Source organism: Erinaceus europaeus, chromosome 11 (genome assembly GCF_950295315.1).
Source record: "Erinaceus europaeus chromosome 11, mEriEur2.1, whole genome shotgun sequence".
Taxonomy (NCBI): domain Eukaryota; kingdom Metazoa; phylum Chordata; class Mammalia; order Eulipotyphla; family Erinaceidae; genus Erinaceus; species Erinaceus europaeus.
The window spans coordinates 831,792-850,542 of NC_080172.1; the positions used below are offsets into that span (position 1 = coordinate 831,792).

The 18,751-nt window shown below is 49.9% G+C and overlaps 2 protein-coding genes across 3 annotated transcripts in view; one reads left to right on the forward strand and one right to left on the reverse strand.

The window, feature by feature from the left end:
* Positions 1 to 18,751, reverse strand: part of ANKRA2 (ankyrin repeat family A member 2) — a 240,435-nt gene that overhangs the window by 110,935 nt on the left and 110,749 nt on the right. The gene's annotated exons all lie outside the window — the stretch shown is intronic.
* The window catches only part of ARHGEF28 (Rho guanine nucleotide exchange factor 28), a 205,956-nt gene that overhangs the window by 53,798 nt on the left and 133,407 nt on the right, over positions 1 to 18,751 (forward strand). Inside the window, exons 3-4 of the mRNA XM_060201017.1 lie at positions 14,073 to 14,220; positions 15,275 to 15,568. Of these exons, the coding sequence (XP_060057000.1) occupies positions 14,073 to 14,220; positions 15,275 to 15,568 (442 nt within the window). The remainder of the gene's footprint in view (positions 1 to 14,072; positions 14,221 to 15,274; positions 15,569 to 18,751) is intronic.

An 18,751-nucleotide genomic window follows, 5' to 3' on the forward strand; every position in this document is an offset into this window, starting at 1 on the left:
AACACTCTCACACGCACACACACGTGCACGCACACAACACTCTCACACACACATACATGCACACATGCACACACACACACGCACACAACACTCTCACACACACATGCACACACACATGCACGCACACAACACTCCCACACACACGCATGCACACACACATACACACACAACATTCTCACACACGCATGCATGCACACACATACACGCACGCACACACACATACACGCATGCACACACACATACATGCACGCACACAACACTCTCACACACACACAGGCATACACACACACACACACACACACACACACACACACACACACACAGGTCTAAGTGCCGTTTCTGTGAATATCTTTCATAAAAATATGCTCATGGAGAACAGAGACCAGTGGCGAGGAGAGGGGGAGATAGAGAGCTAGCAAACGAGACACACAGCTTGTGAAGCTTCACCCCTCAGGTGTGGAGTTGGGCTTGAACCCAGGCCCTTGTGCATGGCAGCACGTGCCCTTACCTGGCAGCACACAGCCCCTAGTCCTTTAGAGCGCTCCCGCAGTGCCCCTGCGGCGCTGGGGAGGGTCCGTGTGTCGGGAGCCAGCGGATTCTTGGCTCCGTGTTCTGTGTCTGTTGTTACCGCCTCTGCCTCCTTTTCCCCATCAAAAAGACAAACGAATCGACTTGAAGAAAGGAAAACATGTATGTCTGCGGTCAGAGAGTGGCTTCACTTTGTCCTTAGCGGTGCGGTGGCTCGCAGAGTCCCCCGTCCAGCGCTCCAGTATTGTCAGCCACCATGGCTGGCCGAGCAGACACTCCAGGAATGGCCTCCCGGCTACCAGTTTACCTCAAAGAGAGGCCTCTCTCTCCTGATTAAATCACAGGCTCGTGTCGGAACAAAGATTACTCTGGATTTGATTCACTTCTTCTTCTTCTAGCGTTTGCCCTTCTTCCATAGCCAGTCAACAGTGTCAGGTTGAGCCTGATGTAAAGTTTTGAGACCTCCTTTGAATCTGGAGAGGTTAGGAAGTAATGATCTAAAGAACAGGAGATCTTGGAGTGGCCGGGTGGTGGTGTGTCTGGTTGAGCGCTCACATCACAGCGCACAAGGACCTGGGTTCAAGCCCCGATCTCCACCTGCAGAGGGAAAGCTTTGCCAGTGGTGAAGCAGGGCTGCAGGCGTCTCTCTGTCTCTCTCTCTTTCTATCTCTCCCTTCCCTCTCAATTTCTGATGGTCTCTATCAAATAAATAGACAATAAAAATAACAGGAAATCTGTATTTTTAATTTATTATATGTGCAATAAATATATATGTGTGTGTATTTATTATTACTATTGTTGTTGTTGCTATTTTCATTGGCCTTCACTAGTCCACGCTGACTTTTTCTGGTAGAAAGACGGAGAATTGGTGAAGGTAGACAGCATCATGGTTACGCAAAGAGACTCTCATGCCTGAGGCTCCAAAGTTCTAGGTTTAATTCCCTGCACCACCGTAAGCCAGAGCTGAGCAGTGCTTGATTAAAAAAAAAAAGACAGAGGCCGAGAGAAAGCTAGCACAGCGTCCTGCAGAGTGGCAGCTGCTGGACTCCCATCTGTGGTATATGTGACAGAGTGTACTCGGCTAGCTGGCAGCCCACCCCACCCCACCCCACTCCACTTTTTTAAAATGAAAGCTGTCATATACCAAATGCCTTTATTTATTTAATTTATTTATAAAATAAAAAATAGAAAATATTGACAAAATCATAGGATAAGAGGGGTGAAATTCCACACAGTTCCCACCACCAGAGTTCCGTGTCCCATCCCCTCCATTGGAAGCATTTCTGTTCTTTATCCCTCTGGGAGCATGGACCAGCATTCTCTATGGGGAGCAGAAGGTGGGAGTTCTGGCTTCTGTCCTTGCTTCTCTGCTGGACATGGGTGTTGGCAGGTGGACCCACACCCCCAGCCTGTATCTGTCTGTCCCTAGTGGGGCAGGGCTCTGGGGAGGGGAGGCTCCAGGACACATGGGTGAGGACGTCTGCCCAGGGAGGTCAGGATGGTGTCATGGCAGCATCTGCAACTTGGTGTCTAAAACAGCATTAAGATATAAAGCAGAACAAACTGTTCAGTAATCAGGAACCTAAAGGCAAGAATGTAGGAGATGAGATTTGGGGTCTCCGTTTTGGAAAAAGCTAATAGGTCTATTTTAGATATATTCCAGAGGGCCTATGACTTTACTAATTTTTGCCTGAGCCTGACAGCTAACATGCAGGTGGGCCAAAAGTATTGTCTGGGGAGATGGTGTCAGAGCTAGAAATAGGACTAGAAGGCTGGATCATGGAAGAGAGTAGCTTCCAAATCTGGGAAAAGTATGTACATACTGTTGACTGTAAACCCCATCTATTTGACCTGGCGCCCATATTCAGCACAGGACCCTGTGTAGCCTCTGCGTCCCTGTAGGTCTGAGCTCACATTCTGTGGTCACGGCTGGGAGTGTTCTAGGCTGCACCCATTGCCAGACCCAACTTCCTCTAGTGGTAGCAGATTTTGACCCAACCTCCTTTCTGAGAAAAGGGCAGTCCCTACCATTGTTGGTCCACAGTGAGGGCCGGGTCCTATAGGGGCTCACAGAAGGGTCCCATTGTGTTGTTCCTGATGGAGATGACCAGTGGCAGTGGAGAGAGGGGTCTGTGAGAGGTCTAGGCCCATCATGTCTGTGTGGGAACCCCGGGACTCCCTGACTGGGGCCCCAGGTGATGGGGTGGCCTGGTAGTGACTAAGGAGCCATCGTTAAAGTCTGCCAGTCCCTTCCCTTCCCTTATTCAGCTTTTGTAGTCTTTACTTTGTCTGACGAAGTTAGCCTTGAAGTGATTGAGGAAAGTGAAACAGGAGGTAGGTGAGGAGAGTATCTAGGTCTAAGTAGAAACTATTTGATTAGGTGCTTTATGGTGTCTTTTTTAGGTCTTTCTACTTGCTCGCTGCATTTACTGACTGTCGTGTACTTCTGCTTTAAGGTGTCTGTGTCCCTAACTGATGGACCCATGTGCACAGTTGCTCTGCCTCTAGGTCATGAACCACCTGAAATGGAGTTAAGGAGTCCTGTGAGGAATGGTCTCGCCAGAGTAGTGAAGCTGGAGGGTTGACATCGCAGGCCTGTCACCTGTGGACACGGTCTGAAGCGAGACATGCCGGGCTGGTACTGGCTGCATGGATCAGGTTGAGATCAGCAGATGCAGGTGTGGGTTGGGAGAAGCCTGTTGTAAAATGAGCCAAGCCCCAGAGATCCCAGGACTGGGAGAAATACGGGTTTATAGAGAAGGGGGGGGGGTGGTGGCTCCTGCTGTCTTAGGGCTTAAGAAGGGAATTGATAGTTATGATTATTGCCAGGTTATTTGGAAATGTGGTTGACTTCTAAACAGGGGTCAGTGCATTTCATTTTAATCATTTTTTATTTGATAGGAAAGGATTTGAAAGGGGAGGGAGATAGAGAGGAAGAGAGACACCTGCAGTACTTGCTTCTCCACCTGTGAAGCTTTCCCCTCCGCAGGCAGGGCGAGGGGCTTGAACCCGGGTCCTTGTCCATTGTAACGTGTGCTTAGCTGGGTGAGCCACCTCCTGGGCTGCATTTCATTATTTTAATTCTTGGTAAGGTCTTTACGAGCTTGGAGAGGAGGAAGCTTTTGACGATGGGCTTTTTTCCCTTTTTCTTTTTTTGTTTCTTTTTATTTGTTTTGTTTCTTTTGGCTGTGGTGGGTAAAGGAAGTCACAGAAGCTGCACTCCAAAGTGTGTGGGTGAGATGGGGCCTGAGCTGAGGCTGGTGAGCCACACTGCCTTGCCTTCCTGTCCATGGAGACTCTCGACGGTAGGAAATTCCACTGCAGGCTTTGTGGACACTGGCAAGCAGAGTCTGCTCTCTCCTCTCCTCATGTCTTCCTGGATCACAGCCTAGGGCAGCTCTTCTTTGGGAACTGGAAATCCAGTGGGTGAAACCATTCAGGCAGAGCAGAAGTGTTATAGAGAGCCTCAGTGTGCAAACGGGAAAACCCACATCTCGACACCACCTGGCTTTGGGTCTGCTTGTCACTGACTTGAGGGATCTTCTCCCTCTGCTTGGTAAACAGCCTTTTGTGTACAGTCCTTTAAAGCCTTACCAATAATCTCCTGATTGGCGGAAGAACACTACAGTGCTTGCCACCCTGTCTCAGAGAGCATGGCGACGCACTTCAGCCCTTCTGCCAGTCTAAGGGGACTTCCCGTCATTCTCAAGTCTCCAGGAAAGACACTGATATAATTGTCCTAACGCCTGTCCTAGGCCACTGTCCTTCCTGGTCTTCTCCAAGATGAGAAAAGTGGGTGTCCCTCTTCCATGTGGAAAACAAGTATTATATTTTTAAAGGGAAATAATTTCTCATTTTATGTAAACCGATTTTCTAGCCCTTTAAGTTCAGGGCAAGGATCAGTTAAGTCGTTATTCACAGGTTCTTCTGAGAATTAAAGGGCAAAGGAGAACAACTAGTTCTCTCCTTAAGCTCAAGACAAAGTCCCTTGTCCCCAAATCCCTTCAGGAGGATTAGCTGCTCTCAGCCGCCACCTCACAGGAGCATTTTCTGGTATTACAGAGTTGTGGAGGATGTTTTAAATCCTAAATGGATTTTTAAAAACCAGAGTCTGGCTTAGCTCAGGTTGATGCTGATGGGGGGCGGGGAGAGGAAGGTATTGAACCTGGGACTTCAGAGGCATCCACGTCTTTTGCACAATCATCATGATGTCTCCCCTGCCCTAATCTCTAAATTGACCAATTTACATTCCCACCAGCAGTGTGGAAGGGTTCCTTTCTCCCCATATCCTTGCCAACATTTCTTGCTTCTGTCCTTTCTAATGTGTGGCATTCTCACTGTGTAAAGAGGTGCCTCACTGTTGGCTCTCTTTGCATTTCTCTGATAATCACTGGTAGTTCTGTATGACCTGTGGTTGGTGTTATAAATATCCCAGAGGCCCTTGGCAGAAAAAAGGCTCCTGACCTTTCAGGCTGAGAGGCTGGGCTGTAGCTGAGGTTTGCGGGAGGGTGGGGTCCAGTTCTTAGGCTTTCAATTTCCGTACCTGTACAGGAAGCCGTAACATGCAGGTGAACTCGCAGACTGTGAACTCTGGGTTCCTTGCTTCTCAGCGAGGATTTCCTGTTTTTATCTGTTAATTTTTAGCTTTGTACTGGACGCTGTTTGGCAGGACCTCGAGTGTGGTGTGTGCCTTGTGTAGCTATGGGTGTGCACACATTGCAAGCTGAGACCTGAGGGCTCAGGTGCTGGTCACATGACAGGGACTAAAGGCTCATCTGCCTGCTCCCTGCCCCCCTCAGAGCTGCTTCTGTGAGTGCGTACAGGGGCTGGCCGGCCCATCCTGATATGAGAACATGGATGCCTGTGCCCCTTCCTCCGCCCGCCCGGCAGTCACTGGTTTGTGGAGATGAACATTCCTGATAGTGCTGGCCTTGCTTTTGCAAGTGCAGTGCTGTCAGTTGACGAAGTCTGACCTTCAGACTACTCTTGGTTGGACATAATCCTTAGAATTCACCATGGAAATCTTCTCCATCTAAAATCACTACCTGTATGGGTTCAGCTTGAATCTGAAGCTGCTGGGCGGCAGTCTTCACTGCATGTCTGGACACCAGCCACTTGTCTGATGGGTGTGGTGTGAATATCCTCTGCTCGGTATGGCGTCTCTTACGTTTGACGATCACTGTCTTTAGCTATGCTGAAGCCTTCCAATTGGATATAGACTCTCATGTTACATGGGGTTTTATATGTAAACGGGGATAAAACTTTATATAAGTTTATGTTACATTTATTTAGTGCAAACAAAGACTCAATATGAGAGTACAGATCCTCTCCAGAGTATAAAAACTTGATACATAAAAAAATACATAAGCAAATTTAATTGCTTTAGATTTAAAATGGTAAAAGCGTTTCACGAAATGAAATTTGAGTGAGATGTTTGTGAACTCTCACCATTTATCTTAGACCTAAAGACTTCTCAGCTGTCAGTTTGAGAACGGCTGATGGAGGCTGACCGAAAGCCAGGCACACACTCAAGGAGGTGACGCCCTGGGCAGCAGTGTGGCAGAGAAATGGATCAGGCCATCCTGAGCCGCCCTTTTTTCATGTTCGAACGTTTGGTCTAGAATTAAATACGACGTATCTTAGAGTCCAGATTTCCAGGAGTAGGAGGTTAAGTTATGTAGCCACATTCTCAAAGCATACAAACAAGACAAACAAAAAGGGAAAACTACCATCTTCCTCCCCCACTGAATCTCCTTGTCATCCTTGGATGTTTGTGGCTGGTGCTTAGTGGGCCTTGACTGCTGAACTGAACTCCGTGCGTCCTTCCCGTCCTTGTTTAAGCCCCCGTGGGAGCTGCAGCACATGTCTGACCCCGTCCGCACCGTGCACCTCTGATATCTGCAGCAGGTGGCCTGCCGCAGTCCTTTCTTCTTTGCCAGACACTAGCTCAGTTCCTTGGATTGTTCCTCAGACGGACATCAAGGCTGCTCTGCCCTTAGGCATCTTCTCTTCCTCTGAATGTGTTTTCAGTGTGTATTTACGGCGATTTTATTTTTTATTAGTAATTTCATAATGATTTACAAAATGATAAGATAATAGTGGTGTAATTCCACATAGTTCCCACCATTAGAGTTTCATGTTCCCGTTGGAAACTGCAGTCGTTCTCCCAAGGTCACAGATATGAGTTAACTTTATATCTCTGTCTGTCTATCTATTTTTGCCCATTTAAAATATTTTACTTATTAATGAGAGGGATAGGAGAGAGAGAAAGAACCAGACATCTCTCTGGTCCATGTGCTGCTGGGGATTGAACTCAGGACCTCATGCCTGAGAGTCCACCGTTTTATCCCCTGCGCCGCCTCCTGGGCCACACTTTCTGCCCGTTTGTTTCTGTGGTCCTGCCTTCTCACTTCCTTTAGCTTTCAGTCACATCCATATCCAGTGTTACCCTAAGCAGCCTTCCTTTTTCTCTTCTCTCTCAGATGAGAGAAACAATATGTGACTTCCCTTGATGTTTTCCAGATGCTCTTCCCTTCCAATGATGCTATAAAAACAAGATTTCTGGTGGCAGACGCTTCAGGTCCTGTTGGAACTGGAGTTCAGAGCCCACTGGTCATCTTCCCCTATCACTTACCCCTCTGGGAGTCTGGACCAGAATTCTTTATGGGGAGCAGAAGGTGGGAGTTCTGGCTTCTATAGTTGCTTCTCCGCTGGACGTGGGTGTTGGCAGGTGGATCCACACCCCCAGCCTGTGTCTGTCTGTCCCTGGTGGGGCAGGGCTCTGGGGAGGGGAGGCTCCAGGACACACGGGTGAGGGTGTCTGCTGTCTGCAAGGGAAGTCAGGATGATGTCATGGCAGCATCTGTAACTTGGTGGCTGAAAGGTGGTAAGATATAAAGCAGGACAAAAGTTCTTTGTTGCTTCAAATCTTGTTGGTTGAGTTGGGTTGTTAGATGGTTCATTAGCGATTTCTCCTCTTTAGTAGTGTGGGCCTGTATTGCTGTGAATTCCCCCCCAGGTCTGCGTTAGCTGTGGAGAACTCTCACAAGGCCAGAAATAGATCTTCCTTATGACCCAGGAATTCCTCTTCTAGGGATAAATCCTAAGGTACCAAACACACTCACCCAAAAAGATGTGTGTACACCTGTGTTCATAGCAGCACAATTTGTGATAGCCAAAACCTGGGAGCAACTCAGGGATCCAACAGCAGAAGAGTGGCTGAAAAAAAATGTGATATATATACACAATGGAATACTGCTCAGCTATTAAGAATAATGAATCCACTTTCTTTGACCCATCTCGGACACAGCTTGAAGCAATTATGTTAAGTGTGAGAGCCAGAAAGAGAAAGATGAGTATGGGGTGATTCTACTCATGGATAGAAGTTGAGAAAGAAGAGCAGAAGGGGCAACACAGAGCAGAACTTGGGCTGGGTTTGGAGTACTGCACCAGAGTCAAGGACTCTGGAGTGGGGGCATGCTGGGGGGATAAATTTTAAACTTATTTGTAGGGGGTGGACATAGGGACATAGATCTATGGTGGTGGGAACTATGTTAATCTATACTCCTACTAACCTATTAGATAAATAATTTTGAAAAGACCGCTATTTCCTTGTTGATTTTTTTGTCCTGATGACCTGTCTCTTGCTGTGCATGGTGTTAAAATCTTCTACAATTGCTGTATTGCTGTCATTGTCTCTTGAGTTCAATAAATACTTGTTCTATATATTTAGGCGCGCCTGTGTTTGGAGCATATATATTTATAGTGGCTATGTCTTCATGTTGGATCTACTTTTTGACTGTTATGTAGCGTCCCTCTTGGCAAACGCTAGAAGAAGAAGAAGTGTCCCTCTTTATCTGCTTACTTTCTTTACCTGAAAGTCTACTATCTGAAAACAGAATAGCTGTCCTGCTATTTTTTTCTGCTTACTGGCTTGGGATATCTTGCTTCAACCTCTTATATTAAGCTTCTGTGTGTCTTTTCTTTGAACCTGTGTTCCCTGTAGACATGTAGTAGATGGATCTTGTTATTTAATCCATTCAGGTGCTCTGTGTCTTTTGAGAGGTGAATTTAGGCCATTCACATTTAGGGTGACTGTTGATACTTGTTGTTTACTTACATCCATTCTCAGATTTGTTTTGAGGCTGTTTTAAATGGTCACTTCTTTTCCTATTTGCTTCTGTCATTTTGTGTGGCTGGGTTCCTATGATGAATGATTTCCTCACCGATTTCGCTTGTACTTTCTGTAGATTTCTTTTCCTTGTTTTGTGTCATGGCTACCATAAGTGTAATTGCTAACATATTCTATTTAAAAGAGGAGTCTTTCTTAAGTTGGTCTTGATTAACATTATACTCTGTTCATTAATTCCCTTATTTCTTCTTTTTTATTGTTTTTGTCTCTGCTGTGTTCTTGCTTCTATTCTACTGCTGCTCACTTAGGATATGTAATCCTTTGATGCTTCTTTTTTTTGGTAGGACTCCTTTAAGTAATTCTTGCAAGGTGGGGTTGATGGTGGCAGATTCCTTTAGGTTTTGTATGTCTGAGAAGACCTTTATTTCTCCCTCATATTTGAAGTGTAGCTTTTCAGGATGGAGTATTAGCGGCTTGCAGTTCTTATCTTTTAGTTCCTTGACTCTGTCTTTCCACTCTCTCCTTGCCTGTAGAGTTCGTGAAGAGAAGTCTGATGAAAGCCTTATAACTTTACATTTTATGTCACTTCTTTTCCCTAAAAGTCTGCAATATTCTTTTGCTTGTCATTGAGTTCTGATAGTTTTACAATAATGTGCCTTTGTTGGTCATTTTGCATTCCAGAACCTGGGTGTGTGCTCTGCTTTCTTTCTGCATGTTTCTGAGGTTTGTCTAAGTGATGGGATTCTCAGCTACACGTTCCTTGAATGTGGTCTCTCTTCCCCTTACTCTGTATTCTTCCTCAGGAATCGCTGTCAATCATATTTAGCCTTTGATAGGGTCTGCTAGTTCACCGTGAGTTGCTTCTTCCTTTCTCTCTCCTGCTTTTTCTTTCTTTTCCTTTCTTTCTTTCTTTCTTTCTTTCTTTCTTTCTTTCTTTCTTTCTTTCTTTCTTTCTTTCCCTTCCTTCCTTCCTTCCTTCCTTCCTCCCTTCCTCCCTTCCTTCCTCCCTCCCTTCCTCCCTCCCTTCCTTCCTTCCTCCCTTCCTTCCTCCCTTCCTTCCTTCCTTCCTTCCTTCTCCACATCACTGATCAGCTCCAGTTTATGGTGGTGCAGGGAATTGAACTTGGGACTTTGGAGCCCCAGGTATGAGAGTCTCTTTGCAGAACCGTTATGCTATCTACCCTTGCATATTTCTCTCTCTCTCTCTCTCTCTCTGTGTGTGTGTGTGTGTGTGTGTGTGTGTGTGCGTGTGTGTGTATTTTTCCAAATGAAATTTAGAATAAGCCTGAGATTCATTGGATGGATTCACTCTGGATATTGAATAGAGTACAAGATGTTTATAGGTGAATCTAGGAAGATGCTTTTGCTGATGATGCTTCTTATCCTTTCCAGAAGTCTCTGTATGTCTTGGACAGCACGGTGATGCTGACACATCTGTGTTGTTTCAGGGCAGAAACACAGTTATGAGAGATGCCCACAGGCTCACTTGGGAAACTTCCTAGTTGAGCGAAGCCCAGACGGGGAGGTGGTCAGGGCTTCCAGGAATTCTGTACATTGGAACTGCCCCTTCCCATCAGGCAGTCCGAGTTCTTTAAAAGACAGCGGTGGATTTGAGTGGTTCCAGTGGACTCTGGCCATAGCCTAAACTTGCCACTGGCGACTGACTACTGTTCTCGCTTCCTCTCCGGACGCCCGTGTTTCCTGCCGAGCTCTTACTCTGCTTTGTCGAACTGTCCGGTGAGCCTTGGCTTTTCTGAGTGAAATGCTCTTGTTCTTCCATCTTCATATTGTCTTTCTCTTTGGTCTTCTGCCAACCCCTTTCTTCCATGCCCTTCTCACTTTTTCATGACTCTGTTCCCTCGCCCCCCCTTCCTTTACCTCTGCCCTGTCCCTCAGGTCACACTCCACACAGTGTCCTTTCCATTTCGTAGTGGCCAAGGAAGAGACTCCTTTCATCGCTGAATATTATGTTTAGTACAAGGACCACTAGGCGTCTTTCTTGAATGGGCGTCTTATTTCTCCCCAGACTGCTGTCATCGCCTCTTTACATCTGGAAAGCAGGCGTGCTCTTCAAAGGGCGGTCTGTCTGAATTATGAAGCCGTGCAGCCCACGACTGTATTGCTTGGGAACGGTCACAGTTAAACCTCCTCCTCTTCCTCCCTTCCCCCCTCCTGTTCCTTCTCCTCTTTCTTTTTTACTTTTTATTCCCCCCCCCTTTATTGAGGGATTAGTGGTTTACAGTTGACAGTAAAGTACCATAGTTGGGTGGTCCAGGAGGTGGCACTGTGGATGAGGCACTGGACTCTCAAGTGTGGGGTCCCAAGGTCAATCCCCGGCAGCACCTGTACCAATGATGTCTGGTTCTTTTCTTCTCTCCTCCGATCTTTCTCATGAATCAATAAAATGCAAAAAATACTTAAAAAATGCCCTAGTTGGTCCACATATCACATTTCTCAGTTTTCCACACAACACTCTAAACCCTCCCCTGATCCTCCTCTGCTGTGCTCCAGGCCCTGCCTCCTCCCCACCCCACCCAGAGTCCTTTACTTTGGTGCAAGACCCCGAACCCAAACCCTCTGATAAGTTCTAGTTCTTGCTCACCCTACTACATCAGACTGTAACACGAGCCTTGTTTTGAATAGATACAGATTAGATATCCCTGTGAGCTGTGGACAGCGCTGATGTATTTACATAACTTATCTTATATTTAAATAAAGTCACCGACAGGCCAGGTCGGATCTGTGCCCGGATCCTGGACTGTCCCTTGAGCCAGGAACACCACGGGCCGCCCTTCCTGTCTGAGCAGACGGCCTGTGCTGAGGCCTCCTCTCAGTCGTGTCAGACGCTAGTGGCTGTTGTCCGGCTTTCAGACTCATTCCTGCTTTTATTTTTTGAACTATTGCATGGTAGATTTTTCTCGGTGTGTTTCTCTCTGTTGACTGTGTGTGTGTTGTGGGCCTGCTCACAGCTAGGAAAAGGACACGTCAAAATTGTGAATCATTGGTTCTTTTCAAAATTCCAGTCAGTTTTATACCAACTCCTGGTGTAAGTTAACTTTTCTTATGTCTGGAGGGCAAACCCTCAGGAAAACATAGCCTTTCTTTTTGTTGTCTTACTATTATTTAAATTATTTACTTATTTATTATTGGATAGAGACAAAGAGAAATTGAGAGGGGAGGGGGAGATAGAGAGGGAGAGACAGAGAGACGCCTGCAGCCCTGCTTCACTTCTCACAAAGCCTTCCCCCTGCAGGTGGGGACTGGGGGTTCGAACCTGGGCCCTTGTGCACTGTCATGGGAGCAGTTAACCAGGTGAACCACAGCCTGCCCCTCTTTTTGTTTTATTATTATTTTAAACTGCCACCAACATTATCGCTGGGGCTTGGTGCTGACATGACAAATCCTTTGCTCCTGACAGTCTCTCTCTCTCTCTCTCTCTCGCTCGCTCCATATATATATATATATATATATATATATATATATATATATATTTAGACAGAGAGAAATTGGGAGGGAGACAGAAGTGGGAGACAGAGAAGGGCACAGGCAGCCCTGCTGTACTGTGTGCAAAGATTCCCCCCTGCAGGTGGGTTGGGGCTGGGGGTTTGAACCCAGATCCTTGTGCATGGTAATATGAGCACTTCAGCAGCCCTGCCCCCCGCCCCTCGTAACCATTTCACAGGAAGCACTTCAGATGGAGTGACCATGTGGCTGCTGGAAAGAGGGGCTCTGCTTCTGTCTCTGGCACCACTGGTCCTGTGGAGTATGTGTCGTGTCCAGGAGCCCCCACCCAGGCCCTCGGCGCCGCAGGCAGGCCTCGGGGCTCGGGGAGTCTCAGCTGCTTCTCACACAGGGCTGAGCTCTGGGGTGCTCCCGGTGGGCCACCCTACCCCTCCGGGCCCGCTGCCCTGCCACTCCCCCGGCCGGCCCAGGGCCCCGGCCTCTCTGTAGCAGCTGCCTGTGTCTGGGAGGAGGTTGTGTCTGGGGTCTGCGGGGTCCCGAGACCACCTACAGGCTCCTCTCTGACCGCACGGCCTCTGGCAGCCGAGCTGTGCCCCCCGAGGGTGCGGCCTCTCCTCTCCCGGGGCCCGGGCGCTTCGCGGGCTCATGCCAACCCGAAGTTTCAGAAGCCAGAGGCCAGACGGTATGAGACAGGCTCTGTGCACCTCTCAGGAAAGGCAAATGGCCACGGAGATGCCCGGCAAGGGCGCAAATGGGGGTCCCGTGGCCGTGCTGGCACCCGCGGGGCAAGGCCGAGCTTCACGACCACGACTTTGAAGGTCCGAAGGTGGCGCCCGGTCGAGCAGACGTGTCACCTTGCACAAGGACCTGGTGTCTAGCTCCTTCGCCCTCACAGTTTCTTCTGTCCCTGTTAAAAAAAGGCCGCGGCCAAATTACAGTGCATAGGTGTCCAAAGCAGGGACATTAAAGGACAGAGAGACCCCTGCAGCCCCCTGCAGGTGGGGACCAGGGGCTTGAACCCGGGGCCTTGGGCATGTACCATTTGTGCTTTATGCTGTGCCCCTGCCTGGTCCCCCAGGCCTCTCTCTCCCCCTCCCCCCACTCAGGTTCTCTCTGTCCTAGCAAAATAAAAAATGAAAATTTATAAACATCAAACAAAGGGGAAAGTGGTCACTGGGAGGGAGTGGTGGGTTCCTCATGCAGGCACGAGCTCCGGTGATAAGAACACTGGTGGTGGCAAAAACAATGGAATCATGACTTTGGGGTCCGCAAATATCTCCCTGGACATGTGTGCCGCCGTGTCTTGTTGCTGGCAGGTCACCCTGCCCCGGCCCAGGGTCCAGGCAGTCCGTGCCTTGGAGGATTTTTTGTGCTGGAGCCCCTCCCATGTATATCTCTCTGAAAGCACCCCGCTGCAGCAGAGAAGCCCCAGCTGAGGCCAGGAAAAGCAAAGGGAGAATTATTTTGGCCTGGGGAGGCGGCTTAGCGGGTTCCGCACAGGACGTTCAGCTCTTAGCACCACATGTGCTGGAGTGGCGCCTCTGGTTTCTCCCCCATAAAGTAGATACATATTCCTGTTTTTCAGAAAAGTGGTTGTTTAGAGCCTCAGTGCTGGCAGTATCTCAGGTCCAGGAGGAAAGCGACTGAGTGAGTGACGTTCATCAGTAGAGTCCAGATGGAGCGAGAGACACAAGCGAGTCTAGAGAGGCGTCCGCCCCCCGCGCCACGTTCTGCAGCCTTCCGAGCAGAGCGGACAGGCCGGCCTCTGGCAGCCGCCCCTAGGCGGAGGCGAACGCGTCTCCCCGCACACAGAGCTGTTGCCGGAGGAAGGCCTCGCCCCGGGCAGTGACACTGCGATGGCCTATGTTGGGCCTTCTCACGTGGCCTCCTGGAGCCGGGACACGGGACACAGGACGCAGTGAAGTGACGGCTGCGCCCCTTCCTTTCCCAGGGCCAGACGGCGGTCTATGCCGAGTTTGACCAGAAGGTCTACCTTCCTAAGGATGCCGAGTTTTACTTCGTTTACGACGGGGCTCAGCAGAGACACGTCGTGATGGCCCAGCGGGTGGGGGACAACGTGCTGCAGGCCAGCCTCCCAGGTGAGCTGCTCTCTCGTGCAGGGCCGGGGCTGCAGGGCAGACGGGGGTGGGGGGAAGACGGCTGGGGCAGTACTCGGCAGTACCCTGAGCGGCTCTGGGCAGTACTGGGCAGTACCCTGAGTGGCTCTGGGAAGTACTGGGCAGTACCCTGAGCGGCTCTGGGCAGTACTGGGCAGTACCCTGAGTGGCTCTGGGAAGTACTGGGCAGTACCCTGAGTGGCTCTGGGAAGTACTGGGCAGTACCCTGAGCGGCTCTGGGCAGTACTGGGCAGTACCCTGAGTGGCTCTGGGAAGTACTCTGAGCGGCTCTGGGAAGTACTCTGGGCAGTACTGGGCAGTACTCTGAGCAGCTCTGGGCAGTACTGGGCAGTACTCTGAGCGGCTCTGAGTAGTACTGGGCAGTACTCTGAGCGGCTCTGGGAAGTACTGGGCAGTACTCTGAGTGGCTCTGGGAAGTACTCTGGGCAGTACTGAGCAGTATTCTGAGCAGCTCTGGGCAGTACTGGGCAGTACTCTGAGCATCTCTGAGTAGTACTGGGCAGTACTCTGAGCAGCTCTGGGAAGTACTGGGCAGTACTCTGAGCGGCTCTGGGAAGTACTCTGGGCAGTACTGAGCAGTACTCTGAGCAGCTCTGGGCAGTACTGGGCAGTACTCTGAGCGGCTCTGGGCAGTACTGGACAGTACTCTGAGCAGCTCTGGGAAGTACTGGCAGTACCCTGGGTGGCTCTGGGAAGTACTGGGTAGTACCCTGAGCGGCTCTGGGCAGTACTGGGCAGTACCCTGGGCGGCTCTGGGCAGTACTGGGCAGTACTCTGAGCGGCTCTTGGAAGTACTCTGGGCGGTACTGGGCAGTACCCTGGGTGGCTCTGGGCAGTACTCTGGGCAGCACTGGGCAGCACTGGGCAGTACCCTGGGTGGCTCTGGGCAGTACTCTGGGCAGCACTGGGCAGTGCCCTGGGCAGCTTTGGGAAGTACTCTGGGCAGCACTGGGTGGTGCCCTGGCCTCTGAGGCCACAGGACTCCGGGTCCATCTTGTGCTGTCTTGCTGTCCAGGCCACGGGACGCAGGAGGCGGTGACGGTGACCGTGTGCCTGTGCTCGGAAGGCTACTCCCCGGTGACCGTGGGCTGCGGCTCCGTGACGTACGTGGACAACACGGCCTGCAGGCTGGCACGCCTGCTGGTCACCCAGGCCGGTCGCCTCACGGTCGGAAGCCATCACAGCCTGCTCACACCCTTTGCTCTGACGGCGGGAGACCTGCCGGCCCTGGACGAGGCTCTGGTGCTGGCACTGACACATCTGCGGCTACCTCCGGGCTGGACCGTCCTGGGGAACCCGCCACCTGAAGGTGCGTCTGTGCTGGGAGACCAGCTGCCCTGCCGCTCGCCCAGAAGGTGCCCGCCGCACCACCACCCCTCCCTGGTGGGCTTCCTGCCGCAGGTGGGAGCCGCAGCCTCGCGGACACTACTGTGACACTACTGGGACACTACTGGGACACTACTGTGACACTACTGTGACACTACTGGGACACTGCTGGGACACTACTGGGACACTACTGTGACACTACTGGGACACTGCTGTGACACTACTGGGACACTACTGTGACACTGCTGTGACACTACTGGGACACTGCTGTGACACTACTGTGACACTACTGGGACACTACTGGGACACTACTGGGACACTACTGTGACACTACTGGGACACTACTGTGACACTACTGTGACACTACTGGGACATTACTGGGACACTACTGTGACACTACTGGGACACTACTGTGACACTACTGTGACACTACTGTGACACTACTGGGACACTACTGTGACACTACTGTGACACTACTGGGACACTGCTGGGACACTACTGGGACACTACTGGGACACTGCTGTGACACTACTGGGACACTACTGTGACACTGCTGTGACACTACTGGGACACTGCTGTGACACTACTGGGACACTACTGGGACACTACTGGGACATTACTGGGACACTACTGGGACACTACTGGGACACTACTGTGACACTACTGTGACACTACTGGGACACTACTGGGACACTACTGTGACACTACTGGGACACTGCTGGGACACCACTGTGACACTGCTGGGACACTACTCTGACACTACTGGGACACTACTGGGACACTACTGGGACACTACTGGGACACTACTGGGACACTGCTGGGACACCACTGTGACACTGCTGGGACACTACTGTGACACTACTGTGACACTACTGTGACACTGCTGGGACACTGCTGGGACACTGCTGGGACACTGCTGGGACACTACTGGGACACTGCTGGGACATTGCTGTGACACTACTGTGACACTACTGTTCCAGTGGCCAAGAGCTGCCCGGGGGACAGGAACTGCTTTCCCAGCGGTCCGGACTGGCTCCACTTCCAGGCAGTTCTCCGATACTAGTGAGGCTGCCTTTCCCTCCAGGGCCATTGGCGGGGTCGGCGGCCAGCACTAGGAGTCCTCTGCTCCTGGAGCCCGTGTTCTCCATTTTTATTGGACAGGACAGAGAGACACTGAGAGAGGAGGAGCGTAGAGAGAGGGAGAGCGAGACACCTGCAACCCTGCTTCATCTTGTGAAGTGACCCCCCTGCAGGTGGGGAGTGGGGGCTCGAACCCAAGTCTGTGTGCTGGCTGTCCTGCTTAGTACTGTGTGCGCTTAACTGGGTGCACCCCCATTAGGCTTTTTCTTTATGGCTACCAAGCTTACATAAAACATCATATAGTTGTGATCGTCTCTTTTAAAAAGTTATTAGTTAGCTGGTTAACCAGTCTTATTGTCAGCAGCAGGTTAGTTAGGGGCTCAGTGCAGGATGATGGATGTATTGCTGTTGGTGTCTTTGTTTCTTTCCCTTTTAAAAATGTCCTTGTATTTGATAGAGCAGAGAGAAATTGAGAGGTAATGAGGAGGAGAGGGGGAGAGACCCCTGCAGCCCTGCTGCACCACTCATGAAGCTTCCCCCTGCAGGTGGGGACCGGGGGTTTGAACCCGGGTCCTTGTACTTGATAACGCGTACACTCAGCCAGGGGCTACCACCTGGCCTGGTAACAGTCTAAGCTTGTACCTGGAACACAGAAGTCCACATTTCTGTTCCACTCACACTCTGTTGTTGATGTCACGATCTAAATCTTTCCATATTACCGTACTGTTGTAAGTATTCTTACTTTTGGCCTTTAGCCTGTATTACTCGTCATAAATGATTTTCTCAGCATGACAGTCTAGCTCAGCCGTTCACTAGTGCGCTTGGCCTTCCGTCAGTCTTCCGGATACTAGCAGAGCCCTTTGTCTAGAAGAAAGCTTTCTAGCGATTTTCTGTCTCAACAACTGTATCTTGCCTTCATTTGTGAAGGAGAACGTCTCTGCCTGGAGTGTTCTTGCTTGAGAGACTTCTTTCTTTCAGGACTTAGAGTACATCATCCCGCCCCCTTCTGGCCTATGAGGTTTCTGATGACGAATCTGTTCCTGGTTTAATGAGCGCCCTTTGTTTATGACAAGTCGCTTTTTTCACATTTTCTTCTGTCTGTAACTTTTCCCCTGCCAGTTATTTGCTGGTACCTTGGACCTCATATTTTTTACTTCTCTTCACGGACTCTATTTTCTTCCTTTTTTTTTCCCCAGAGGGCAAGATGAGAGAGAGAGACAGAGAGACCACAGCAGCACCACTCTGCATGGCCCCTGTGTGGTGTCAGGCCTTTCACCTGGGCCTCGTGCTCAGTGGTGCGTGTGCTCTACTGACTGAGCTAGATCCCGGGAGCCCTGCTTTGAGGTTTTTGTTAGCAGGGGATTCTCAGGTCCCTTAGGCTAACGGTGGGTTTTTGTCTATCCCCTGGCAAAAGAAGTCTCCATGGAGACGACCCTGCAGACTTATGGAGAAGGATTGTTTTTAATGATGTATGTATGCATTTTTAAAAGTTTTTAAACATTTTAAAAGATTTTATTTATTTATTCATGATAAATGAATGATAGGAGAGAGAGACGATCAGATACCACTCTGGTACATGTGCCGCCGGGGATTGAACTTGGGACCTCATGCTTGAGAGCCTTATCCATTGCGCCACCTCCCGGACCATGTATATATTTATTTTTTACTATCTCCTGCCTTTATTTTTCCTCTTTTACTTGTGACTAATAGGTCACAAGATTGGAAGATGAGTGTCTGGTTCCTTGCCACACCCACCGCCAGAACTGTGTGTCCCCAGCCTCCACCTCTCAAAGAGAACCAGCAGAGTTCTCAGCAGTCTTAGTTTGCTTGCTTCTGTTCCGTTGAATTCAGACTCCTTCGTATCAGATCTCTGGATTCCTCCTGTGAGTGATACCGTCTGGTCGTTGCCTTTGGCCTCTTACTTATTTCACTGAGCATCACCTCCAGCTCCATCCATTCACCCCAAAGGACAGAGTAGCATCTTTGCTGGTGGCAGAGAGGTGTTCCATGGAGTCTGTGTCCGTAGCTTCTTTGGCCAGTCACCTGATGACGGTTTAGGCTGCACCCACTCGCTGACTCTCGTAAA